Source organism: Mustela putorius, unplaced genomic scaffold (genome assembly GCF_011764305.1).
Source record: "Mustela putorius furo isolate JIRA1106 unplaced genomic scaffold, ASM1176430v1.1 tig00000698_pilon_pilon_pilon, whole genome shotgun sequence".
Lineage (NCBI taxonomy): Eukaryota > Metazoa > Chordata > Mammalia > Carnivora > Mustelidae > Mustela > Mustela putorius.
In genome coordinates, this window is record NW_025421449.1 from 2648054 (window position 1) to 2673964 (window position 25911).

Here is a 25911-nt window from a genome sequence, read left to right on the forward strand (position 1 = left end):
GTCTCCCCAGCCCACTCCATCTCGCCTTTTCACTATTCCTCCCATTGTAACCCTGCCTTCCCCTGTTGGGCTCCCCAGCCCCCATTCTTTCCCATACCCCCAAGTTCCCACACTCTTAGAGGCCCAGAGTCCAGAGTCTTCTTTTCTCTTTCTGAATCTTCACCCCCTGCAGCCCCAGGCACAGACTCCCCTGGCTTCCCTGCCCTGGGCTGTCCCCCTCAGTGTGCCCCTGCTCCCACAGCTGGGCTCTCATCAGGCCTTTCTACAGCTCAGTCAGCACCCATGACTCCCTGTTTCCTACAGAATCTATCTCTAGCATAGCAGGCCCTACCTTTGCTGGGAGGTTTCCTCTCCTGCCTTCTCTGCCCTTTTGTCCCCTGCTGGAAAGATAGGGGCCAGGCCACACCCTGACCACACCAACTCCATTCCTGGCCCGACATCTTTCTCACACATAACCTTGGAATGCAAGCCTCTTCCCAGTGTACGGTTTCCTTCCCACCCTGGGTCTGGAGTCCAACATTCCCCCTTCAGAGCTGATAAAGCCCCTCTGGGCAGTACTGAGACTGGCCAGCCAGACTGGGGGCATATCTCATGCCCTGCATCACGGCCTCTTCCCTGTTCTGTAAGCAGGACAGTTTACATAATTTGCAGGACCCAGTGCAAAATTATTTTGAACAGGGCTCCTTTTTCAAAAATGATTAAGAATTTTGGGGGAGCTGGGTGGCTCAGTTGGTTAAGCACCTGCCTTCAGCTCAGGTCATGATCCAGGGGTCCTGGATCATCCTTAGGCTCCCTGCTCAGCTCAGAGTCTGCCTCTCCTTCTTCCTCTGCCCCTCCCCCTGCGCAGGCTCTCTTGCACTCTCTCTCAAATAAATAAGCAAAGCCCTTTAAAAAATTATTAAGAATTCTAAGTCCCAACTGAGGGACATTCTACAAAATACCTGATCAATAATTCTCAAAACCATCAAGATCATCAAAAACAAAGTATGAGAAACGATCACAGCCCAAGAAGCCTTTGAGGTCATGATTACTGTGTATAACGGGGCATGCTGGATGGGATCCTGGAACAGAAAAGGACATTAGGTGGAAACTAAGAAAATATGAATGAGGTTTAGTTCATAATAATATATCAGTATCAGTTTATTAATTGTAGCAAATACAGATGTAAGATATTAATAGTAGGGGAAATAGGAACTTTCTATATTATATCTGCAACTTTCCTGTTTTCTGTTTTAAAATTCAAAGTGGTTTTTTTTTTTTTAAATTAACAGTAGCAACAAGAAAGAATTTTGAGAAGGCAACAGCAGAGAAAATGAGTAAATTGTCCCAGTCAGAGCCAGGATTTAAACACCGATCTGCCTGACCCCAAGGCTTTTGTGACTAACTGCTTCTCTTACCTGAACCCCAGGGAGAAGGCCCTCCCTTGGGGACAGGAGAAAAGATGTGGGTGGGGTGGGGAGTAGGAGGGCTGTCACAGTATTTCGCTGAGGTTAAGAGCCCAAGCTTGACGGTCACGTAGTGTTATGATTCCATTTATATGAAATTCCCAGAATAGGCAAATGCACAGAAACAGGAAAGTAGATTCATGGTTGCCAGGGGCTGGCAGAGGAAAGAGAGAATGTACAGGGGAAGCGGGGGGGGGGGGGGCTGTTTCATGGTGTGGGATTTCTTTCTGGGACGATGGAGATACTGCTCTTAAATTAGATAGCTGTGAGGACCGCATAACATCACAAATATACTAGAAAACACCGAATCATATGCTTTTATTTACTTGTCTATTTTTTAGTAATCTCGATGCCCATTGTGGGGCTTGAACTCACAACCCCAAGATCGAGAGTTGCTCGCTCTGCTGGGCTGAGCCTGCCAGGCACCCTGAATCGTGTACTCTGAGATGGTAAGTTTTATGTTCGGTGAATTGACTCTCGATCGAAAAAGAAGAGTACAAATTTGAGATCCAGTCTGTCTGGATTTGCATTTCCTTGCACCATTGACTAGCTGTATGTGACCCTGGCCAAGCCATCTCTCTGTGCCTCATTTTCTCTATCTGGCAAAGAGGGCTTGTAATAACAGTACCTATCTCAGAAGGTCATTTGTCAGCATATAAAGGACTGGGGACAGCACCTGGCACATAGAAAGCACCCCACATTGGCTGTAACAATAATGTCGTGCAGCTTCAGGGGCTTCAACCCTACGTGTCTCCCTCCCCAGGATCCAGGTGTTTGGGGTCCGCAATGGACTGGATGGTCAGGGGAGGGAGTGTGAGTTTATTCTCAAACCTTCCCTCCCAAGATCCTCCAAACGGGGTCATCTGAGAAACCCCCTCCACAAACAAGCCAGGGGTCCACTCCCCGGGAGGTCCCCCGCGGTGGGGAGGGGGGTACTCCTTGCTTGCAGACCCACCGCCTTAGGATGGAGGTCGCAGAGGCGGCCGGGGAGGTGTGGAGCTGCAGCGCGCCGCCTAGTGGCACTTGTGAGACACGGGTCCGGGCTGCCGAGGGAGGTGCCAACCCAGAGCGGCCCGCCCCGCCGGCCAGGAACCTCCTAGTTGCTTTTACATCAACATTGTTATTAAAGAAGCAGGCTGTATTCAACCAGATAAGGGGCCTTCTGAATATTCTTTTCAATTCGAGGAGGTAGTTAGTGTTTCCAGTTCACAAATGAGGAAACCGAGGCTAGGAAGGGCTCAGCCGCCAGGCCTTCTCCCAGCCCCTAAGAGCTGTCCCTGACCCATCAAATGAATAAGCTCAACTCCAGATTCCAGAACTCTTGTCTTCCTCACGTGGCTTCTGGTTTGGGAGAAACAAGGATAGCCCGTGGAAGCATCTGCAGCCACCACTAAGGGTCAGAACTGGCTCTGGGACTGTTTCAAAGCAACTAAGCTGTAGGAAGGCAGCCCCACCACCTTGCCCCAGACCCCAGGCCCCCAGGAAACGGAGGGGGAGGCGGGAGGCTCCTTCTAGGGCCCCTTTGACAAGGTTATGGGCCCTCTGCTCATTAATCCCTCTTTTTCCAGCCTCGTTGATCTTTCCACTCAACCAGTACTGATCATAGGCCTCCCGTGTGTCTGATGCTGTCTTCCAAGCGGGATATATAATAGTAAATGGGAAAGGAGGGGCCCTGCCCCCAAGCAGCTCACCACCTCCTCCTCCTTCTTAACTCAAAGCAGGACACCTTTGCTGTGAGTCTGGTGGCACTGGTTTTGGGAACACCTTGATAATTCTTAATCCAGTTACTCCAATGAGTCATCCCAGGGCCTAGGCCTTGCCCATTCTTCACCCATTCCAGGAAGAGGTGCAGGCTTAGGGTATTATGACTTCCCCCAGAGTCCTTTCCCTGGCCCTGACTGAGGACCAGCACTCACACTGTTACAGCATGATGAGGGGAGGGGGGTGGAATTACAGAGGGAACCCAATGTGGTAAGTTCCTCACCCTGAGGCTGGAGCCCTGGAGGGAAAACAGAGCCCAGGATGCTCCCCCCACACCCCTATTGGCATATTTTAATAGTTGAAAGAGTTTGTAGGCTTGGGAGGAAAGTGGGACAGACACCTGCAGGAGAGGGGGAAATAAAGAACCACTCTTCTATGGCTTGTCCTCCCATCCCCCCTTCCCTGCTGCCAGGAATTAAACAAAGTCATGAAACCTGACATTGGACTAGAAGAGCCTACCTGGTACGACGACTGCCTGAACAGCAAGCCCAGAGGACTGTCGTTTTTGGAAAAATCTCCAATTCCCACTGGCCTCTGATGAAGGTAAGGGTGGGGGGAGGGGGGCACCTGCCCCAGTCCTGAGGTTCCCCACAGGCATGCCATGTTTCTGCTGAGGTCCCTGATGAGTCGTTCAGCATAGTGTCCTTGACCATGAGTCTGCATCCATCCGGGGTTGGCAGTCAGCTATGGGTCTTGGTACCTGTGTCCCTGTATGTGTTTCCTTGGGGAAGTTAGGTATCTAAGTATCAATCTGTCACCTTCTTAAGAGTGTATTTGCATTTGCACAGTTGTGTGGTGTTGTATGTGTTTGTGTCTGTGACACAGGTTATGTGTGTGCTTTTTTTTTTTTTTTGGTCTCTTGTCTTAGGTATATGGTTTTCTCTGCAGCTGGAGGCCTATTTGTAAGGGTTTCTAGGAGGGCCATTTTGCACCAGTGGGTCTGTGCTGCCTGTTTACTTGTGCGTGCTTTTGTAGGTGTCTATCAGCAAGGCGTGCTTGTGACTGTGTCTAGGGGTTTGTGTATGTATGTATGCTTGTAGTTGTGTGGGTGCGTGGGGTTGGCTTGGTGTGATGAGCTGTTGACTCTTATCCACTGCCCTTGCTGGGGCTGTCCTGGGCCAAGCTAAAAATAACCCAACTACCTTTGTCCATAGGGACCTTTCTCAGTTGGCCAGAGTTCTTTGCAGGGAGTCCTGCTCCACCCACATCCAGCCTCCTGATCTGGGAATACCCAGGGTGGGGGTGGGCAGGTGGCTGAGGACAGGCACCCCGGGCCCAGATGCTCCAGACCCCAATCAGTGCAGGAGTGTGTGGGGCAGAGGATATTGGGCAGTACTTACTGCTTCTCTGTCCCCACCAGGTCCCCTTCCAACCTGCAGGGTCTGGTCCACAAGTCCTCCTCCAGTCTAGGAAGCATCCCTGGGGACACTCTACCCTATTCCAGCCCATCCCCACAGGCCTGGCTGGAATAACCTCTGACTGCTTTCACCCCCACTGCACTTGTATTTGAGGATCGATTCTAGATCTCAGCTCCAGAAAAATCCCAAGTAGAGAACAGATCAGAGCAATAGGGAAGAGGCGTAACTGCCAGCTGCCAAGTCCAGTCCCAGAGGAGGGCTGGGGTAGATGTGCCCCAGCTCAGAGACTTTCTTTCCAGTGCCATCTCCCCTTCCCCCTTCAATCACTCATTCTTGAAAAGCCGGGTTATCTTGAGCAAATGACTTTACATCTCTGTGCTTCCATTCCATCATCTATAAAATGGGGATACAATTGGTGTAACTCAGAGTTGTTGTGAGGACTAACTCAGATAATCCTTACAAAGTACTTAACCCCTTTCCTGGGGCACAGGGCTTTGCCAGTGTAGCAGGCTGACCCCTCCTGACACCTCTGTGTTTAAATCTCAAGACACTACCGTCCCTCAAACTTTCCAGATGTCTTTTGGCCCACCCTTGGGTGGCCGGGACTTTACCCCCCAAATCAGACTGGCAGGGAGGCGAGATCTTGGAAAGAGACATTACTGACGTTTATGCAGTTTCCATACATACTTTTTTCATTCAACTCTACACCCCCTTATGAGATAATTTTAATTTTTCTCTATTTTAGACGATGATGAAGAGAGCGTCAGAATGGTTAAGTAACTTGCTCAAGGTCACACAGAAGGTGAGGGGCAGAGCCCAATGGCTGTACCTCTCCCCTCTGACCTCCTGTCCTTTGGAGGGCACGTTTTTAACACTAGTACTGAAAGTGTTACAGGAGGTTTAGGGGGGTCTAGAAAATAGTTCTGCCTAAGGTCATACAGACAAGTAGAGCCACCCAGGACGATCCCAATCTGTGCCCACCTTCACATAGCTGTAAGCCCCAGCCTAAAAGGAATTGAGTGTTTGAGATTTTTCCCATTCAGGGAGTCTTTTTTGGAAACACCTCCACAGGTTGAAGGCATAGGACGCAGTACAGACCAAGGGAGCCAAAAGTGAGGGTCCACAACTTAATCAGATGAGAAAGCTGACACCGCCAAGCCAAAGGAGAGCGTAGATATATTTCCTTAATTTTTGGAAAAGAAAACTGGGCAGACTCCGCTTCTAGCTTTGCTCCAGTGGCCGGGTTTTCCAAGACGCCAGGCCCAGCGTCCGGCGAAGACCCCCCCTGAAAGCCCCCCCCCCCCCCCCCCCCCCCCCGCAACGCGCCCAAGCAGAGGCGGCGCCCAGGTGGCCGTCGGTTTCCCCCCTCCGGGGGCCCCCTGCCGGCCCCGCCCTTGCCCGCCCAGGCCCCGCCCCGGCCGCGCGCCGTCCCCCTCCGTTCGCGGACTGACTAGGGCGAGCGAGCGACAGTGCTCGGCATTGTGGCAGGCGGCGGGGGCCGGAGAGGGCGCGTGGGCCCCGGGCAGCGACCGGGCGCAGAGAGGCACGCGCCGGGGTTGTGACGGGGCGGTGCCGGTAGCTGCGAGGGCCGCTGAGTGCACTAACCCTCCGTCGCGAAAGTTCGAAGCCAGGGCGCGGGAACCCGGGGAGCGCTCGGAGCCCCAGAACCTGAGGAGCGCAGAGAGGGGCGCGCCGGAGCTGGCTGGAGAGCGGGCTCTGGGCACCCACTGCGCTCCTAGCGCCGGGCAGCCCTCTGCGCAGCGTTGGCTGCCGCTGCCCCCACGGAGGGCACGGGCTGGCGCGGCCGGGCGCCGGGGAGGACGGCGAGGAGGAGGCGGCGGCGGAGGAGACGGCGGCGGCGAGGCTGGGGCCAGGGAGAGAGCCCCGGGGGAGAGGCGCCCGAGCCTGGCCGCGGGAGCATGTGGGCCCGGAGCGGAGCGCGGGGTGCGCTGCTGCTGGCGCTGCTGCTCTGCTGGGACGCGAGGCTGAGCCAAGCAGGTAGGGAACGATCGGGCATGGGGGCGGGTGTTTAGGGGACCTTTGCGCCCCAGTCTTTCCGAAGTTGAAGTGGTCCATCACCACGTCGGTGTGTACTTGGAAAGCGCAAGGGCACCCAAGTTAAAAGGTAGATTTCTCCGCCCCACCAAAGTGGGAGAAGGCGCAGCCTCCTCTCCGGGGGGTGCAGTCCAGGTGGTTCAGAGTAAGCTTCTTGCTCCGCCCCTGCCTCTCTCCTAGAAGGGATCGATTCTTTTCCTTGGAATGGGTTTCCGAGTCTGGGTCTGCTCCTCCCGGAGGACTGGCTCCAGGGACCCCGGGCTCCCGGCGCACCGTGGCAGGAAAAAAAAAAAAAAAGGAAAAGACTATTGCTGCTCGGGCCAGGTGTGCGCTTTCTTGCCTTTCGCCGGCAACTTCCTAGTCCTGGTTCCCGGCTCTTCCAAGCTCCTACGCGCTGCACAGCCCCCCCTCCCCCGAATCCGCAGACGGGAAGGAGCAAGAGACCTGCGGAGCAGGGGAAGCGCGGGTCCGCTCCGCTAGCCAGGGGAGGCCGGCTTGAAGGGATTTGGCTATAGAAGGGGGAAGGGCTGAATACTGCTCATACAGCTTTCCCCGCGACCGCAGGATCCGCAGGTCTAGAAGGATTTTTTCTGGGGTTTGGTGTGTGTGTGTGTGTGTGTGTGTGTGTATGTGTGTTGGGTGGAGGGGGGGGGGTACATAGTGATCCTGCCAAGTTTCCTTTTAAATGGGTCACTGACATTCTCCCCCGTCCGGGGAGCGGACGAGATGCGCTTGCCTACTGTGGGCCTGCAAGATGCCTTAAGGGGATTGGTGGGCTCCTAAAATAAAGTCCCCATCACCGCCGCCACCACCACCACCCCCTCGCCCTGGTTGTGTACACCTCTCTCTTGTCTGTTGCTGGGCCCCGCATCGCTGACTGGACTGCGTTTCTAGGCGAGCCAGCATCTCTTTGGTACCGGAACCCAAGTAGTCGGGCTGGCTGCGGCCGCTGGACACCTGGGCTCCCGGGACGGGGCAAAGTGGGGTGCGGAGGGGGGCGTCCTGCACGGAGTCCTCGGAGTTGAGGCTGAGAATGGGACAGGAAAGCTGGCGCAGAAAGTAGACGAGGTGACGCAGCCCTCCCCCGCCACCTTCCGCGGGGATGTTGGCATCAGCCCCTGCCCCCCCCCCGCGCCCCACGTACACCCCAATAGCCCAAGATTCCTCATTCTGGAATTAATGATTCCCACGGCCTAGGAGCGAGGGCTTGGTTTTCGCACAGCCTCCACTCCCCCCCCCCCAGCCCTCTGTTGTAAAGTTACGACACAATCATTTGATCCAAGTTAATTACGATTTGGGCAGACTCTGGTATTTAAAGCAGCGTTTTGAAGTTGGAAGGTAATGATGGGGGAGGGGGCAAGCTGCTGAATGACCAACCTGTTTTAAAGAGTGCAGTTGAATGTGGGAGTTGCTGGGCTGGGGTGTTGGTTTCTGGTTTGAGGGTTTTGGGGGGGTGGTGATTGAAGGGTAGGGTGAAGTCTCTGTAAAGGGAAACTTGGGGAAACTGTTTTAGAACTAGCCTGGCAATGAGATCAGGAATAAATACTGAGGTTAGTGAGGGTAGGGGGTGGGCCTCTGCTGGGCAGGAAAAAGACAAGACTGGTTGGCCTAGAGTTCTCCCAGAGCCGTGTTCAGCTGGGGAGTGGCCTGCCTTTCCTGCTTAACAAAGCTTCCAGCCCCCACCATCCCCAGAGGAAACCCCAGGCCCAGGGCTTTGATGGATTTGGGCACAAATGGAGCCCAGCCAGAAATGGCCTCTAATACCGGGCTTTGATTTCTAACTAGTGAGCAGAACCAGTGTTGGAACTGTGCTCATTACTTAGCACGGCAGGGGCTGCCTGCCCACCAGCCTAGAGAGGGACCAAGTGGTGGGGTCGCTGTGCAGTCTTCCTTCTGCCCAGAATGTGAAGCCCTTAGAAATGTGCCTTCAGGAGGGAGAGCATGCCCTTTCCTCCAACGCAGCCTGTCTCTCGAATGCCACAGGCACAGAACATCTTTCAGAACGTTCTTTGGGTCTGGTAATTTGGTTCTTGGTCTTTTCCCCATTTCACGGATGGGGAAAACCAAGGCCAGGGTGTTGACTTTCCTCAAATCTCGCCTTCACTTGACTACAGATGTGGACTTGCACGCGGGGCTGCTCCTCTCTAACAGCCAGGCTGGTTCAGGTCACCCTGGACTCCTGCTCGTGACCCCATCCACCTCTGCCTTGAGGCTTCTGTAAAGCTGAGGGAGACAAGGCTGTCTCCTCCACAGAGGGGGACCCCTTCTGGGGGGTGTGCAGGCTCTCCTCGGATCAGGTGGCAGGCACTTCTGTCTCTTTTATCTCAGCCTCTTCCCTGGTAGATATGGGGGTGAGCCCCCTTTACAGCCTTGAGGATTTTTAAGCCCCCTAAAGTTTGATGGTGGAAAAATCAAAATCTAGAACCATAAAACCCCAAACCCTTAGAAGGAGGTGTCAGCAAGTGACTGGCCATCAGAGGCCACTTCAACATCCTGGGTCAGCCCTGAGGATCTCCTCTCACCCCACCCCTTAGCCTTTCCTGGAGTTTTAAAAGAGTCTTGCCTTGGCCTCTGACTGGGATGGTTGAGAAGGGATCGCGGTATCGTGATAACACTTCTTTTTAAGATGTAATTAAAACCAGAGTTTTCCCGGTGTCTCTGCTGTGTGTGCAGGTGTGTGCAGGTGTGTGGGTATGCATGTGTGTGGGTGTAGGTGTCAGATGGTGGCCCATCAGAGTCTCCAGAGGGAGACTAGAGCAAACACCCATCTCAAACAAATGGAAAATCAAGAGTGTCTTAATGTGCTTTCTCATTAAAGTCAAAGTATCACTACAGGGGAGAAATTTCAGAGGTAATTTCTCTCCTTCCTCCACTCCCACCCCACCCCCAACTGGGAATTCCAGAGGACAAAACAATTCCCCTTTTCCAACCCCTTTATTCAACTGCTGAAGCTTTGGGACAGGCCCTGACATGCATGGGGGTTACACGGGGACGCAGGGATAGATCTGGGATCTGAACTCAGGCCTTGCAAACCTCAGGCTGTTTCTGACTCCTTTCAATACTGCTGGGCTGCTGACTGGCCAGCGGGGGTCTGGTACTGAGCTGCCCAACAGAGGCCCTGAGGGAAAGCAGGCAGCTAAAGATAAGGTTTGTTTGGTAGTTAGGTCAGACTGGGACTTGTAGCAGGATGGGGGGAAGAGGTGGAGTCAGGAACCAGGACCCCAGACAGGTGGAACAGGGCCCAGCCACAGAGGTCAGAGGTCAGGGCCGGGACTGGCCAACTGCCCAAAGGTTGGCTCCACACCTGGTCCTGATCTGCCCCAGGTGAGATAAACCACAAGCCAAGCTCCCTTGGGCTGCAGAACTACCTGGTTCTACACTTTTTAAAGGTCTGCCTTCATATGTGTAGATGGAGCAGAATGTATTTTTACTTTTTATTTTGAAGCTTTGGGTAGCCCATCTCCTCACCCGTGTTGTTGTTGAGTTTCTGGCTGTCAGGCCTAAGAAGAGATCTTCCTCTCTCCCCTTCCCCTCCTCACCACTGTCTTCTAAGGAGGGTGTGGACTGCCTAGGATTTTGAGGATGAGGGTAGAGAAGGACCCCCTCCTTCCAAGAGAGTAAGATTGATGATTCCTGGAGCACCACCCCCCCAAAGCATGTTCTTTTGATCCTGAACCCTGGGGTTAGAGTGCCAAGGAGACACCTTGGAGCCCACCTGATGCCTGCAGGGAAGGGAGAGAGACCGGGTCACCAGTTGGGACTGGGACTGTGGAGCAGAGAGACCCTGTCCCCTTGGTTGGGTGGCTCCCCTGGGGAGAAGGGAGGGGAGCAGGGCATCCTAGGCCACAGCCTGTGCCTCTCCTGGCCTCCTCTTCCTTCTCCTCCTCACCAGTTTCCTCAACAGCTTCCACAAATGGAGTCATTAAAGCTGTGAAGGCAAAATGAAACCAAACAAGTGCCTTCTGGGCTTTTCTGTTTCTTGTCTTTATTTTTTTAAAGGGAAATTTAAAATACCGTAACTAGAATAATACGAGGAGAAGGTGGAGGGAATCGGTGCAAGGCCCCCTTTGATTTGCTTCCCGAGTTGGGGCTGGCGCGCCCCTCCCGCCCCCCCATGGGCCCGGCCGCCTGGGGGGGATGTGTCCGGACCCAGACATTCACTTTGGGGAGCTGGGCGTCCCGCAGCTGGCCTGGGGTGCCGGCTGTTAGCTGGGCCGGCGCGCGGCATTGGCACTTGGCCCCCTGCCTTCGCTGCCGCTGCGCCCCCACCGGGCGGGTCTCGCAGCGCCCCTTCCTCTCCCAGCCAGCGGGTGGCTTTTTTTCCTCGCTAATGGCCGCAAAAACACTGGCTGAAGTGCGCGCACAAATCGGCCGCGTCCCCGCTCCCTCACCCCTTTTGTTCCCCGTCCCTTTTCTCCGAAAGCTGTCGGGTGCGGGGAGCACCCGAACTGACCCTCGCCAGCCTCACGGCCCCACAGTGATGAGCGCTTACCTGGGGCGGCTGTCTGCGTGCCCCCCGCTCCTCCTCACCCCGCTCTCCTCCCTACGTCCCCCAGCACCCCCTCTCTCCTCCCCACTGCCCTCCTCGGCGCCCAGCTCTTCTCCTCCCTCTCTCCCTGCATCCCCTCCCCTACTCTGCAGAGTTCCCTGGGAGCACCAACCCCGTGGCTCCCAGCCTCCGCACCTCCTGAACAGGCTGCCCCCCGCCCCCGCCCCCGCACCTCACAACTTTCCCCGCGCCGTGTGGCCGGGTTCTTGGGGAAGGCAGGCTATGGGTGTGAAAGTGTGTATTAAGGAGTATGCCTGTTGCTGGGCAGAAGGGGTGGGTGGTGAGAATGTGTATTAAGGGGGTGGGCTGTGATGGTAGGTGTGGTGTTGCACTGGCGTGTTAGGCTAGGGGGTGAAGGTGCAGGACAGTGAATAGGTATGTCACAAGGGTTGTGCCTTTTGTATAATGGCTATGTGTGAGGTAGATGGCTACGTGTGTTTGGGTGTGCGGGGGTGTGTGCATGTGCATATGGGCACAGCTGTGGTGTGTTTGTGTATAAATAGGTATGTGTGGCATGGGGACAGTGAGTCACCACCAGGCATGAGACGCTTCATCCATTGTATTCTGTTGGGGCTGTCTCTTCCAGATGGGACCCAGGCCATCTGCCCTTCAGCACTAAGGAGACCTTACTTTGCTCCGCACTGGGAGTTGTGGGCAGGATTTGGTCCAGGTGCTGGGTTCTGGAGTTGGGAGGGCAGAGGCCAGGTGTCCTTGCGGTCGTGCCCCCACCTCCCCCGAGGGCAGATAGGATAGGTAGGTCCTGCTGCCCCAGAAGGAGTAAGGTCAGCCATAGATAGGTCCTAAAGCCAATCCAGGAGCTCGACTGATGGTTCCCCAGGACAAGGGTCTGGGTCCTTGGGTCACCTACAGCTGTCCTCCAGCTTACCAAGAACAGCAGCGGCACTGAGGGTTTGGAAATCAGCTCTCCGACCTGGGTCAGGTTCTTGATGCAGCCCTCTAGAGGCAATGGGGTCTCCTCTGGAATTTGCTAGAGAAGATGCAGGTGGAGCTTGAGCAAGTGGCATCTCTCATGGAAAGCAAAGTAAGCAGGCATGGGTGGGGCTGGGACTCTCAGTGGAAGCGATTGAAAGTGGACACGTGTGCACATGGACACACACAAGAGCCCTACTCCACTATGCTTATAACCACTTCCTTGCTCACCAAGAATCCCTCTGCTTTCCCACCTCTGCCTACACTGTCTCCCATCCTTAGCACTAGGATAAAAGATGTGCCAGTGTGGACCAGGGAGATATAGGAAAGTGCCAGCCCCACTGCTGGTGCATACTGCCTTGGTTTGTAAAACCCTCTGATAGATGGGACCTCACTTGGTCCTTATAAGAACCCCACCAGAGGGACGCCTGGGTGGCTCAGTTGGTTAAGCGGCTGCCTTCGGCTCAGGTCATGATCCCAGCGTCGTGGGATCGAGTCCCACATCGGGCTCCTTGCTTGGCGGGGAGCCTGCTTCTCCCTCTGGCTCTGCCTGCCACTCTGTCTGCCTGTGCTTGCTCTCGCTTCTCTCTCTATGACAAATAAATAAAATTAAAAAAAAAAAAAAAAGAACCCCACCAGAGAGGAGGTTTAGGAAGCTGACCTGGGACCCAGTCAGCGCCAGAGCAGACTTGGCCCTAACCCTCAAGGTGGTCACTAGGCTGGATGCTGATGTCCACTCTAAAACCGGGATGACCTTTGGAGAGTCTCAGATGCCAAGTGAGGGAAGTATCTGTATGTGTGGGGGAACACAGCCAAGAGTGAGCTTTCTTAGCCTTGGGGCTTCCTGGAAGGGGTGATGGGAGCCAGACTTTGACTCTCTCTTTTTCAGGTGTTTCTAAGAGCCTGCCCTGAAAAGACAGGGCTGGGTTAGCTAGCTGAGGGTATCTGGGCAGGGATGCCTGGCCCCAGGCCTCCTCCACTCTCAGAAAATGGGCCCTGTTGGCCTCTGCTCAGCCACCAACCTGGGCAAGTCCAGTCCTTGGTGAGGCAGCCCTTGGTCACGTTTCCACTCCTGGGGCTCTCAGACTCATCTGAAGGGGTGCATCTTGGGGAACTGGCCCCCCACTACCTCTGACTACAGGCTGGGACCTGGGTGGAAGCTGGAGAGGAAAAGCTATCTTATTCTCTGATTCTTTCCTTGTGGCTCTTGAAGATGGAGTGAGCCCAGAAAATACTTTTCACACACTAGTAGGCATTACGCTGTGGGCGGAAGCATGGAGTGGTGTCCTGTAGTGTCTTCTGCCATGCCCGCACCAGAGTGGACACAGAGGGAAGGACAGAATGCCCAGCAGCTTCTGCGAGCCAATCCGAGGGGGACAGTTTGTTTGTCATTACCCCCTATAGGAGCCCGCAGTCCTCCTCCACCACCCCTCCTCACAGAGGCCCCTCTCCAAGGCCTCAGCTGCAGGCATGGAGGGTGTGCAGCAGAGCCGACTGGGATTTCAAGCAGGTTAACATAGCCTTCCAGCATCACCACCTCCTAACTCTGGCTTTGACCGCTCACCTAACTGTGCCATGCCTCACTTGCCTCATCTGTAGAGTAGGGGTAGTAACGCCATCCTCGTGGGGTTGTTCTAAGGAGCACATGACCTGATTATGATAAAGCCCTGGCATGGAGATGGCCCTGTGATGCCAGAGTTGGCTTCCTCGAGGGGCAGGAGGGGAGGAGAGAGGAGGGAGGCTCCGGGCCTGAAGGCCCCGCGGCTCCTGGCCCAGGAGTTAGGAGACTCTAGTATTTGCTGACAACTGCCTTTTCCTCTCTGGGTCCTGGTTAGTCTCCCCTTCTGGAAGTTTGGGGTGGGGAAAGGTATAAGGATGACCTTTGGGGGCCTTGGGGTTTATTTCTGGGTGTTTGGGGTTATTTTTTGTTTGCTTGTTTGTTTTTGTCTAGTTCCCTCTCCAGAGGCCCCCGCAGCCAGCGAGAGAAAGGTAGTAACTGAGGCCCAGAACCACTTGTGTTTACAGAGGCCCCTCTAGGAAGTCAATATATCGACTGGAATGCCCTTGTGAACATTATGTGGCCCGGGGTCTTTCTCTCTGAAGCCATAAATCACCCCTTGGGACTTCAGTCCCATTTTCCTGCTCTATAAGCGTCTTCTGCCTCAGAGGCCAAGAGCCCCAGATGCCAAGCAGGGCCCAGGGGCAGAGAAGGACCCCACTGGCATAGGAAGCCTGGTCTTCTGGAGACAAGGCACTTACTCCCCTCCCCCACCAAGACTGGGGGAGGGCGCTGTGGAGGGGATGGGGAAATACACTTTCAGAGCTAGCAAGACCTTCACCATTTCATTTTGTACGGGTGGAGGGTGGCTAATCTCATGGGTGGGGAAGGAAGGATCCTGTCCCCACATCCTGGTGGGACACCAGCCCATGCCCTGGAACTCAGTGCACGTGCATATGTTCTTTCAATCTGAGCTAGCCCTGGTCTCTGTAGTCGAAGGGGGACAGCGCAGAGGCCTAACCCTTGAACTGACTCGGGTTGCTTCTTGGGGCCCAGGCAAGCCCTGTGCCTGGTGCATGCTGCTGGGATGCGAGAGTGAGGAAGACTGTGTGGCGGGGAGGAGCTTTCTCCAGGTGGCCCGGGAGGGATCCAGTACGGTGCTCAGAGGGCAGGCGGTGCTGTCGGACCATGTGGGCCAAATCCTGGCTGGGGCCCCATCTGGCTACGTAGCCTAGTTGCCTACCCTCTCTGAGCTTCTGTTTTCTCATTTGTAACATGGGACTGCTGATAATGCCGCTTGCATCCGATTGCTATAGGGAAGAATGAGGTAATATACACAAGAGTGTGGCACGTCCTCAGGTGCTCGTAGCATTCACCGTCCTCAGCATGATTTCTACTGATGCCACGTGTTACATGGTATAGCAGGAAGCACTGAGGCTGTTGAGAGAAGCCTCCTGTGGGGCTGTGGGGCTGGTCAGAGAGGGCTTCCTGTAGAAGGCAGCATGTTGCTTGGCCTTCAAAGGATGAGCAGAGTTTGGGGAGGCAGAGAGGGCATCCTAATGGGGGTTATGTTTGTGAGGGGCTGGGGCTGGGAGCATCTGGCTCACCCACCCAGGGGACAAATTGCTAATTCAGCACTGACTTGTACCTGATCATCCGATAGAGGATGAATGCTGGCGCCGGGGGTCCCTTGGTACATTGGAAAGAGCCATTTGGGATTAAAAGCACTCACTCATTGAGTGCCCCACACATCCCAACCTGGGAGGTGACCTGCCCCCTTCACTGGGCAGTGCTTTGCCGTGAGGTGCCATATGTGATCCTGGCACAGAGAAGGTTCTCTTGACTTCTATTGCCTTCCCTCCTTCCTGCCCCTCCCCCACCCTGATCTGGCTGACCCCTGGCTGGGGCTGTGCCTTGCTTTTTCTCTGTGGCCATCTCTGGGCAGGAGAACAAGGAGACAGAGAGGGGCCGCTTCCGGGTTGACTGGAGAGCCAGGGAGATGGACAGGAAGAGGGAGGCTGCCTGCCTGCTCTGGTCCCTGGGGCTCACCTAGGGCTGGTGGGTACCAGGAGGCATCACCAAGGTCTGGGAAGAACAGCTACTGAGATCACCCAGGAGCCTGCAACCCCCAGAGGCTTCGAGTGGCGTCTAGAGGCATTACCGGAGTCAGGAGACAGAGCTGAAGGCAAGCAGCTCTGTAATGCGATCAGAGGCGCCCGCCTGCCCAGCCTGGGGCCTGAGCACCCAAGGAGGATGCCGAGCTTACAAGAAATTGAGTCAGAAATTCCAGGAAAGTTGTTCCTAGCTCCTTCCCCCATCCCACCTTCAGGCATTCGCAGCAAGGCAGAGCGAGACTCACAGAGTAAGCAGTGGCCCAGGACCAGGTGACAAATACTGCATGGGGTAGCCTCCCACCCTTCCCTTTCCTTGTCACTGAGCCAGGGCCCTGGGGACCTGGGTGGAGGCAGGATGGGTTTGAACAAGTAGGTCATGAAAGAGCAACTATGACACCAGGTGGCTAGGGGACTGGGTCTGATTTTGCTCCCTCCCATGTCCCTGGCTCCCAGCACAGTCCCCGGTGCATAGAAGGTGCTTGATAAACACTTGTAGAATGGATGAATGAGAACTCACATTCAGGCTTTATTCACCCCACTCTTCGCTACGATTCAGCCCCTACTGTGCCTTGGGCTTGTGGCTGTGGATGTAACCGAAGAATCAGGAGATTCTGGTCGCTTTGCTTGCCTCCTCCCTGTCTTTGCCTATCTCTCTGCAGTCTCTTCTGCTTATGTCTTTGAGCACTTCCTATGTACCAGACGTGGTGAAAGAGCCCAGTCTTCAGTGGTCAGAGCCCCTAGGTGTGAAAGAGTTTATTTGCTAACTCCAAGGGAGCCACAAAGAATTAACCAAGTATCATAAGTCTACCCAGGCCCTTGTAAAATGTTTGTTTTCTACTTGCCTTCCCAAGCCCATTGATCATTCCGTTCCAGCCTGGATTCTTGTGGTGATTCAAGAGAATGCCTATTGCATGCATGTGGGCTCTGGGGTCTGGGACTCCATGTAGGCTGAGGGGGTATTTCTTGAAGGCCCACGGGCAGGGTCTGACTGCAGCCCTCAGCCCTCCAGAGTAAATGCTACCAACTCCTTAGAATGAGCCGGGTTTGGTGCAGGGGAGCAGTTTTGGCTGCAGGGTCTGACCAAGCCAGGTTCTCCTTGGCACTGTGTTTGATGCTAACATTCAGGGAGCCTCCCTGGGAGATTCAACCCCCTCGGGCCCTTGGCAGAGGCAGTGTTAGGCCTGGCCAGTATCACCCTCCCAGCTGGGCATCCACTGGTTCTTTCCAGGAGCCCCTGTCACAGGCTGAGCTGGAATTCCTGCCTGGCAGCCAGACAGCCAGGGCCGCTGGTCGCAGTGACCCCTGCTGCAAATCTGATCTGGCCCCATATTTTTGTGCTGGCGCACCCAACTTCTGTACACACGCGGGTGGACTCAGAAGAGACAACAGCAGAAAGAACCCTGAGCTAAGGATTGGGAAGCCTGGATTCTAATCCTGTCTACACAGCTAATCTGCTGTATGGCCTTAAGGTACTCCCTCTCCCTCTCTGGGCTTTGGTACCCTCATATGTTCAAATGAAGAGGGTCTGCCCTAGAAATAACTGGGCTCAAGTCCTGTCTCAGTCAGTAACTGTACCTCCTCACTATAAAAAAAATGAACCCCAATTGGTTGTCAGGGAGATTGAACGAGATGGGGCATGGTCAGTAAAAGCTGGTTTCCTTTTCTTTCTACCCAGGAAGAAATCTACCTGCAAAGTCGCTTCTTTCTAGTCTGCAAGTCGTCGCTTCTTTCTAGTAGTCCCCTTTTGATGTGGGGAATATCAGACATAAGATTCAGGGTGGCCCGCTGGGGACTTAGTGACCCACCTGGGCTTACAGCAAGGGGAGGAGCCTGCATGGTCTTATGCATTTGGAAAGAGCACTGGACTAGACATCTGGAAGCTTCCGTTCCAAGGCCAACTCTGTATGACCAAGAGCTCACTCGCCCTCTTTGAGCCTTGGTTTACCCATCAGTAAAAGGAAAAAAAGAAGCTGCATGGCAGGTAGGGCCAAAGCAGAGAACACCCAGAGAGATGCTTTGGAAACTGTTGTCAAATCTGAGAAGCTGATCTGAGGTGGAAGGAGGGGGGCAGAGCAGGGACTCTTGTCCTGTGGACCATGTGGTTCATCTGAGAGCTGTTTTGGGGGGTGGGGGTGCATGGGAAGGATCCAGAAAGGACCCACCATTTGTTTCCCTGGCTGCAACCTCCTGCTGTGTGGTGGGCCCTGGCTTCTCCCCTAGCCTGGCTGGTCGTGGCTGTTGAGCTAGATGACAGAGTCTGGGGTCTCTCCCACCCTTCTCCATGCTGCACACCCCAGAGCAGAGGAGGCCGGGGTACCACATCAGGGAAGGTTAGTATCAGTGCTGGCTTTGGTGTGTCTCAGCTAGCACACCATCTGCCGTGCCTACCAGAACTTACATAATCCCTCGGCCGGCTGCCCGTTCTTAGAAAACGGGGCAGGCAGGACCAGCAGGGAGTGGAGGGGTAGGGTTTCCTTCTCTGCCCTTTCTTCTCTGGCAGCCCACACCTCCCCGGATTAGTGTTCCTTCTCTGAGCTGCTCCTACACCATCCAGAGCACGAGCCACGAACACGAAGTCAGAGCAAGGCTGAGGTTGGATGGGGACATGGCAGGCCTACAGGGCTGCTTGCTGCCTGGCCTCGCAGACTTCAGGGGCATCTGCAGGCTGCTTGCTGACAGCACCTGGCCCCATGGCAAGATCGCCAGCCCCGCCTCACACCATTTCTCTGCGGGGCTCCAATGGAGTGGAGCAAGGTGGGGGCAGCCAAGCTTCCAGGAAGTAAGGATAGACCTCCCCATACTTCCTACAGAGATGTGCCCCTTCCCACATTTTATAAGGTTGTGAGCATTTTTTGTATATCTAAGTACAGCCAAATAACACTGCCCACTTAGAGCCAAGACCCGAGATCCAGTCCTGTCTTTTTTCTTTGCTAGCTGCGAGATGTGGGCGGGGCCACTTCCGCATTGTTGCTCTCCGTTTCCTCCTCTGGAAAATGAGAATAATAAAGCCCACTTCCATAGCTTCAATCCTGAGGATTGAATCAGTTAATAATGCATGTAGAGGACAGAGAAAGGCTTCCATAAATGCTGGCTGTCATCCTTGGTACCCAGTTCCATTCTCTTTCTTTTTTTTCCCCTAAGAAAATGACACAGAATGACTAACTCTGGGTCATTCTAGGAATGCAAGGTTGGCTCAAAATCCATTCACATTAATAACATGCCAAAATAATATCATGCACCAGATTAATGAATCTAAGGGAAAAAAATCATGTGATAATCTCTATAAATGCTGAAAAAGCCTTGGTCAAAATTCAACACCCATTTGTTGTATCAACGCGCAAAAAAAAAAAAATAGCAATTAAGGATTTTTTTTTTTTTAAGCCTGATAAAATACATACATACTCTAGTCCTATAGCTAGTATTTTGTCTAATGGGGAAACAAACACTAATGGCCTTTCCATTAAGATCACTAATGAAGCATGGATACCCACCATCCCTTCTCTTCAACATGGTGCTAGAACCATTCGCCAGTGTGATTAAACGAGAAATCACTTAGAGGCACAAAAATGGGTAATGATGAGATAAAACTATCCCTACCAGATGTTAAAACATACTGTAGCACTCCCAGAATTAAGGCTGCAGCATGGGTGCGTGAATTGTCGGACAGACCAGTCAAACCTAATAGAAATTCTAGAACGAGACCCAAGTGCATAAAGAAATGTAGTATATGACAAAGATGCTATCTTGGCCCACAGGGACAAAGACAGACTTTGAAGTGAATAATGCTGGGACACCTGGGTAGCCATTTGGAAAGAAGTAAGCTTTGATTCACGTTTCACACCATAGAGAGAGAGGAAAAAAAAAAAAAAAGAAAACACCTCCAAATGGATTAGAGATCCAGACATAGGTAGTAGATGAAACTGTGGGTGAATTCCTCCTTAATGTTGGGGTATGAAAGGCTTTCCAACAAGATTCAGAATCCAGAGGCAATAAAATTTAAAAAATTGATATTTATTACATAAATATTAAAAATTTTTGGACAATAAAGCACCCCAGACTAGTCAAAAGACAAAATATTTGACAAGCCAGGAGGGGATACTTGTTACACATGCCCCAGACAAAGAACTAATAACTCAATACAGAAAGCACTCTAAAATATTGGGGAATAAGGACCAAAAACCTGGTAAAAAGAAAAAGGAAGAAAGGAGACATGGACAGACAATTCACAAAAGATGTAGGTCACCTTCAAAAATATGAAAAAATATTACAACTCAGAGTTAGAAAAATGCAAACGAAAACAAACCCTGAGATACCACTTCTCACTTTAGGAGACTGGGCAAAATGAAAAGTTAGGACTACACCTGCTGGGAAGCCTTGCAAGGCACATTTGCAGATGTCGCCAGTGGATCCACTCCTTGGTGCAATCCTTCAGCTAGATGGTTGGCCAGTATTTCATAGCAGCATGTCATGTACTCTATTTTTTGGTCCCAAACCAGTACTTCTAGAGACCTTCCCTTCAGGTACAGCTTTATCAATACAAAAATACATATGTATGTTGTTTGTAGTTGCAAAATATTGGAAATCACCCCTGTGCCTTGCAGGAGGAGTTTAATCAGCTACAAGCACACATCAGAAATGATGGCATTGCTGGGGACCTGAGGGCTGGGACTCCCAGAATGTTCCAGCACACGAAGGAAGCAAAACATAGTATCCAGAGGATACTACCTCTCACGTAAGAGAGGAGTGGGTGGGAGACCAGGCTAGATCCAGACCTCTCTTTCTGTTTCCATGGCTGCTGGAATGCTCTCTGCTTCCTCATGTGTGCACCTCCTGCTCTGCTCACCGGTCCAAGCAGTGGGCTGTTCACGAGGCGACGGGTTCCCCATGCTGCCCCCAGGGAAGATGGAGAGGGCAGGATGCACAAGTGCTGGCCCTGCTCAGGCTTCAGTTGTGACTCCTGGCTCTCTGTGGTCCTGAGCACTGCCTTCAGCGCCCTGGGACTTGATTTCTTCTGTAAGGTGGGAAATAATGAATTCCATACCCCTTGCCTCATAGAGAGGAGGTAGTGTCACAGTTCATGTGTGTGCAAAGGGCTTTGTTTATTGTTTACCTGCAGGGTCTGCTGGTTGCTCTTTGGGCCTCAGTAAGCCTTGGATTCTCCTTTTCCAGTCCCTTGCCACACAGGCGCGCACGCAGGGACACACACACACCTCCCTCCATTCTTTCTAGAGCTTTCGAACACCCTGAGGTGGCTGCTCTGTTTGCTTTCTCCTTGATTAGCGAGGGTCTCATCCATGTGCACTCCATCTGTGTGCCAGGTGTGTTGTAGGCCCTCTGAGGCCCCGGCCGCCCTTCAACTCTGGCCTCTTCTCTTGCCCGCATTGAGTCTCACGGAGCCCTTGTAATGACTCTGGGAAGAACGTCTTATGGGGCTTAGGGAAGTGAAGTAATTCAATCTTCAGGTCAGAGCCTGGTCAGGGTGTTACCTGGTCTCTGGACTCTAAATTCAGTGCTCCTTCCAGAAATCCATTCTGCATCCGCGCCCTAGGCTGGGACCAGGTCTCCTCCCCCATCCCCAATACACCTCCCCGGACATCCCCATGAGAGCCGGCCACGCCGCGGTGACTTGTGGAATGATTGCATGTGAGCATGTGCGAGCCCTGGACCACCCTTGTCAAATGCAGCCACCCCAGCCTGGTCTCAGTAAAGAGCCAACGGGTAGAACTGGGCTTTCCCCCAATAGACCAGTCCCGGCCAGCGCGTCAGTCTTCTCTCGCCAGCCTGTACCATTTTAAGGGTAGGTCTGAGCGGGTGCATGTTCACGTGGGTGCATGGGGAGGACCATTGGCAGCCCTGCAGGCCTCAGGCCCCTATAGGTCCGGACGGGGTCTTGGGGGGAAGGGGCTCAGCCAGACCTGAGCCTCCACAGAGAGGGAGGGGTCCTTGGACAGGCGGTGGAGGGCATAATTGCCGGAAGGTCGGTCTCCCAGCCCTGAGAACTCTGCTTACCAGTCAATAAGTCGTTTATTACACCCTTGACAGCATCCTTCTTTGCCTCCGCTCTGGGTCTTGTGCAGTTTGCAGAGGGAAGGGCCGGGCCAGCTGAGGGTCTGGCCTCTCCAGGGAGAGGAGCTGCTGGAAGCCTGAAGTCAGCTATCTTCCCCACCTTCCCACTGCAGCCCGCTGGACCAAAGTGCTCCCAGAAGCCCCCGGTGGGGCCTGACCTCCGCTGTAAAGAGCCGGCTGAACAAGTTCCCAGGTGCTTGAACATCTCCACCTCATTGCCCTGGAGTTCTTTTCCAAGGCTCCTGGTAGGGAATCCCAGTGCTTATGGGGGACGGTCGGTCTTCAGAGTCTCGCAGAAACCGTGGCCTGGCAGAGCTGAATCTCAGCTTTGGAACAGCCCTGGAGGTCGTCAGGGCAAGTATCTGGACTTCCCTCTTACAGGTGGGGGAACTGAGCCAGGGAGAGAGAGGGATGACTTACTTATCCAAGTTATCTCGGGATTTGCTTGTAGCCAGCTGAGTTTTCACCGTTGCTGGGCCCTCTCCATCCTGGCATGGTTGAGAAAGATTAAGAAAAGCATTTTAGACTGTTCTAGATTGTCTTTCCAGGGCACCCAGTCTTTCCTCCAGGATTTACCTCTAGGAAACTCCACTGGAGATGGAGAGGAGCTATCAGGCCTTTAGCTCTGAGTGCTCTCAATGGTAGGGGTATGCGCCTGTTCTGGGGCTGGGGATGCTGGTGGCCCCACAGCCTGGCCTCTAGCCCTCCTAGTGATGCCACATTCAAAGGCAGAAATCAGTCTTGAGCAAGAACAAGGCCAGCAGCCGCTTTCAGTAATCTGTTCACACATAGAGTGACCTGGTGGACCCCGCTTGCTTCTGGGCAGGAATGCTCCAGAGAGAACCAGCTGCCTTCCCTCTGCCTTCCCTCTGCTCTCCCTTCCACATCAGGCCTCTGACTCTGTGTACCTGGGCCACCCGTCCCCTCCCTGGAATATGTCATGCCCTTCCCTTAGATGCTCACCACGGGTGGACAGCTGGGGCCAGCTTTCCTATAAGGGAAATTCCAGATCCCACTAAATTCCAAATTCCACAGCCTTATCCGGCACCATTCTGTCTGGCCTTCGATGGGCTTCCTGGTGTGGGTGGAAGGACCTCCCTAACCTCAGAGCAATTACTGGGGGGTGCCACACTTTCCCACCACCCAAGCTCCCTGTGTGTGTCACAGGTTTAGAACGTGGCTGGAACCCACAGATCGCTTATACGGGGAGCAACGAATAGCATTTGGGGAGGAGGTAAGACGGGAGGGGCGGACAGTGGGTTTGACAGCAGCAGACCAGCTCCATAGTGGGGTCTCACGTCACCCTTTCAGAGTGGAGATGCCACCCCCAAGCAAATCACAGCCTCATGCTAAGCCTCAGTTGCCTCATCTGTTAACTGATGGGGGTTGATCCAGTGACCTCTGAGCCCCCTTACAGCTTTCAGCTGCACGTTTTCCAAAATCCCCCTTAGCCCATCAGCCTGTAGAATTTCCTGATGTCCCAAGAGGGCTGTTGCAACATTGACTCTTTCCCAGCACTTCCTGTTTAGCCAGGACCCTGTCAACAGAGGGGCTGACGAGAGTGGGCCCTACAGCAGCAGGAGCACACCATCCTTGTGTTGGTAGATAATGCCTCCATGCCGAGACCCCACCCCATGCTCCTTTCTGCCATCCAGGTCTTGGCGTAGATGTCCCTTCCTCAGAGAGCCCTTCCCTGATCCCCTGCCCCTTTTATTTCTCTTCTAGCACCTTCTATGAGCTGGGATGATTATTTGTGCAACCAATTAATTCCTTGCTGGCTGTTTTCTCATCTGTTACACTCTAGCCTATAACCTCCATGCAGGCAGGCCATTTCACTCACCCAGTAACCCTAACCCACAAGGTGTGGAACAGTGCCTGGCACAGAGTGGGCCCTTGATGAACAGGTGCTCGACGAGTAAAGAATCAGGGCTGTACATGTGGCTCTCCTAGAGTTTTTCCAAGACTCACATGCCTGGCCTTTATCCCTAGCAGTTCCGGCTTAGGAAGTCTGTGCTTGTGAATTTCGACCTCTCAGATGCACAGCGCTTGTTAAAAAGAGATCAGCTCAGTGGTTGTCAGCCTTGGCTGAATGATGGAATCACCTCTGCCTGGGATCCCCCCCCCCAGACTTACTTGGTCTTGGGGTCTGACCTGGGCATTGGGAGCCTTGAAAGCACACCAGGTCATCTGCTGTGCCACTAAGGTAGAGGGCCCCAGGATTCAACCCTCTCCAAGGCCTTTCTGGTCCCAAGTTCTGCGATTCTTGGAAAGCCCTATGTTCCACATGGCAACCCCAAGGCTCCAATTGCCCCCCCATGGCAACCCCAAGCGGGGGGAACCTCCTTGCCCTCCCTTCCTGTGCAGATAAAGGAAGAATAACTCTGTTTGACCCTTGTGGGCAATCCATCAGGGGTGTGCCTGGGATCCTGTGGCCCTTCTCCAAGCGACTTCTCAGGATTGCTGGTGGCTCTGTGCACAGCCCAGTGCCTCCCTTTCCTGGCAAGAGAGATGAGCTGTGTTGGAACCTGTCTCTTCCCCTCCCTTGATAGCACACAGTTTTAAATAAGATCTTCATTTACCAGAAGTTCACACCACAGCTTATGTGTTATATGAGAAGCGGCAATCTTGTGCTCACGGGAAAGAAAGTGCATGGCGATGCAGTCAGGGGGGCTGGAGGCGAAGCGGCCGCAGGGGGCAGGGGGGGTGGGAGGAAGAAGGAACCCGGGGAATCCGAGCTGGCACCCGGCCCCGGCCCTGGCAGTGCCATGCTCCTCTTGGCTCAGCGTGTGGCGGGTGGGGGAGGTGTCCCGCTCTGCCAGCTGACCTCACGGCTGCTGGAAGGCTTGGAGCTGGGAGCCAGTGTGATGTCACTACCGGCTCTGCCAACTGCCCTCCCCTGCCCCCATTCCCACTGTGCTGCTCTTCCATCATTTACCTGTCCTCAGTGGCTGGAGCCCAGGCTCTTGCTATTGACCTGCTAGGTGCTTCCGGCCTTGCCTTGGAGGCTGGGATAAGGAATGGATTCTGTGGCCGTGGACAGACGCCCCTCCCCCCACCCACAGTGTCCTGCCTCACTTCTTCCCCCACCCTCGCCCCAGCCTATGCAGCATCAAGATCAATAAATAAATTCCAGTTGTACAGGACTTGACAATTTCCACGATGTCGTCACGCGCCCCTCCCAACCGCTCCTGACGTGGGTATGATTACCTTGTTTGAGCAGAGGGAGGAGCAGAGGCTTGAGGGGTAAAGACTCTAGCGGCAGAGCTACAGGCTCCTACCAAGATCTCTGTGGGTGTTGCCTGGGCCCAGTAGGGGATGGGAGGGCAGGTCGCCGTCACGGTCACATCGCAGTGTGGTCTGCAGTGTTATTACTCCAGTGCTGTTTGTCTCTTCCGCTGGCCTGAAAGCTAAGAGATCAAGGCTCAGGTATCAGAGTGCCTGTGACCTTGAGTCAGGCTGCTTGTTTCTCTGGGCCTCAGTTTCCCCGAAGGTAAATCAAAAGGGTTGGATTAGGTGGTTTTGGGGAAGGTACTACCCTTCAGCTCCTCCTTGCAGGTCATCAGGTGTGCTCTCTCGCTGAGGACATGGGGGAAGAGGCTCTTGCGGTGGCCCTGTCCCGGGATCTGTGGTACAAGGCCAATGTGCATGTAATAAATATTGAGCTGACAAATGCTAAGCCGCATCCCCAGCCTTTGAATAAATAAAAAGTTGCCCAGAATAACAGCCCGGAAAATGCTCAGGCTCCAGCCAGCACTCACCTTCACCCCTCCTGCTGGCCAGGCCTTCCTGCCGCCTCCTCCCACTGCGTCCCATCCCCCTCCTGTCTGTCACTCCTCACTCACGAAGGCCCCAAAGGCAGGCGCTGTCCCAGACTGGCCTTAGTTCAGGGCTCTGCAGATGACAGCTGGAGGACAGTGCAGCAGTCCAGCCAGACGCTCATGGGGCTGGAGAGGGGGCTGTACTTTTCATCCCCACTGCCAACCAGAAGTCTTTCCTTCTTTGTGGGACCCCCACTAGCATTTCCGGCCCTCTCCCTGAGAGGTCAGCTCACCAACTCCAGCAGAGGGCTTCTACTCTGACTGCCCCTGGCTGAGGCCAGCAGGAAATTAGGACCAGAGGATGCATAGGTGGCCTC

At 54.0% G+C, this 25911-nt stretch overlaps 1 protein-coding gene across 2 annotated transcripts in view; it reads left to right on the plus strand.

Moving 5' to 3' along the window:
- The first annotated feature begins 6020 nt into the window (after positions 1-6020).
- UNC5B (unc-5 netrin receptor B) overlaps positions 6021-25911 on the plus strand; it is a 78662-nt gene continuing 58771 nt past the window's right edge. For both annotated transcript variants that reach the window (XM_004769499.2, XM_004769500.2), the window contains exon 1: positions 6021-6562. In XM_004769499.2, the coding sequence (XP_004769556.1) occupies positions 6484-6562 (79 nt within the window). In that variant the 5' untranslated portion in view covers positions 6021-6483. The remainder of the gene's footprint in view (positions 6563-25911) is intronic.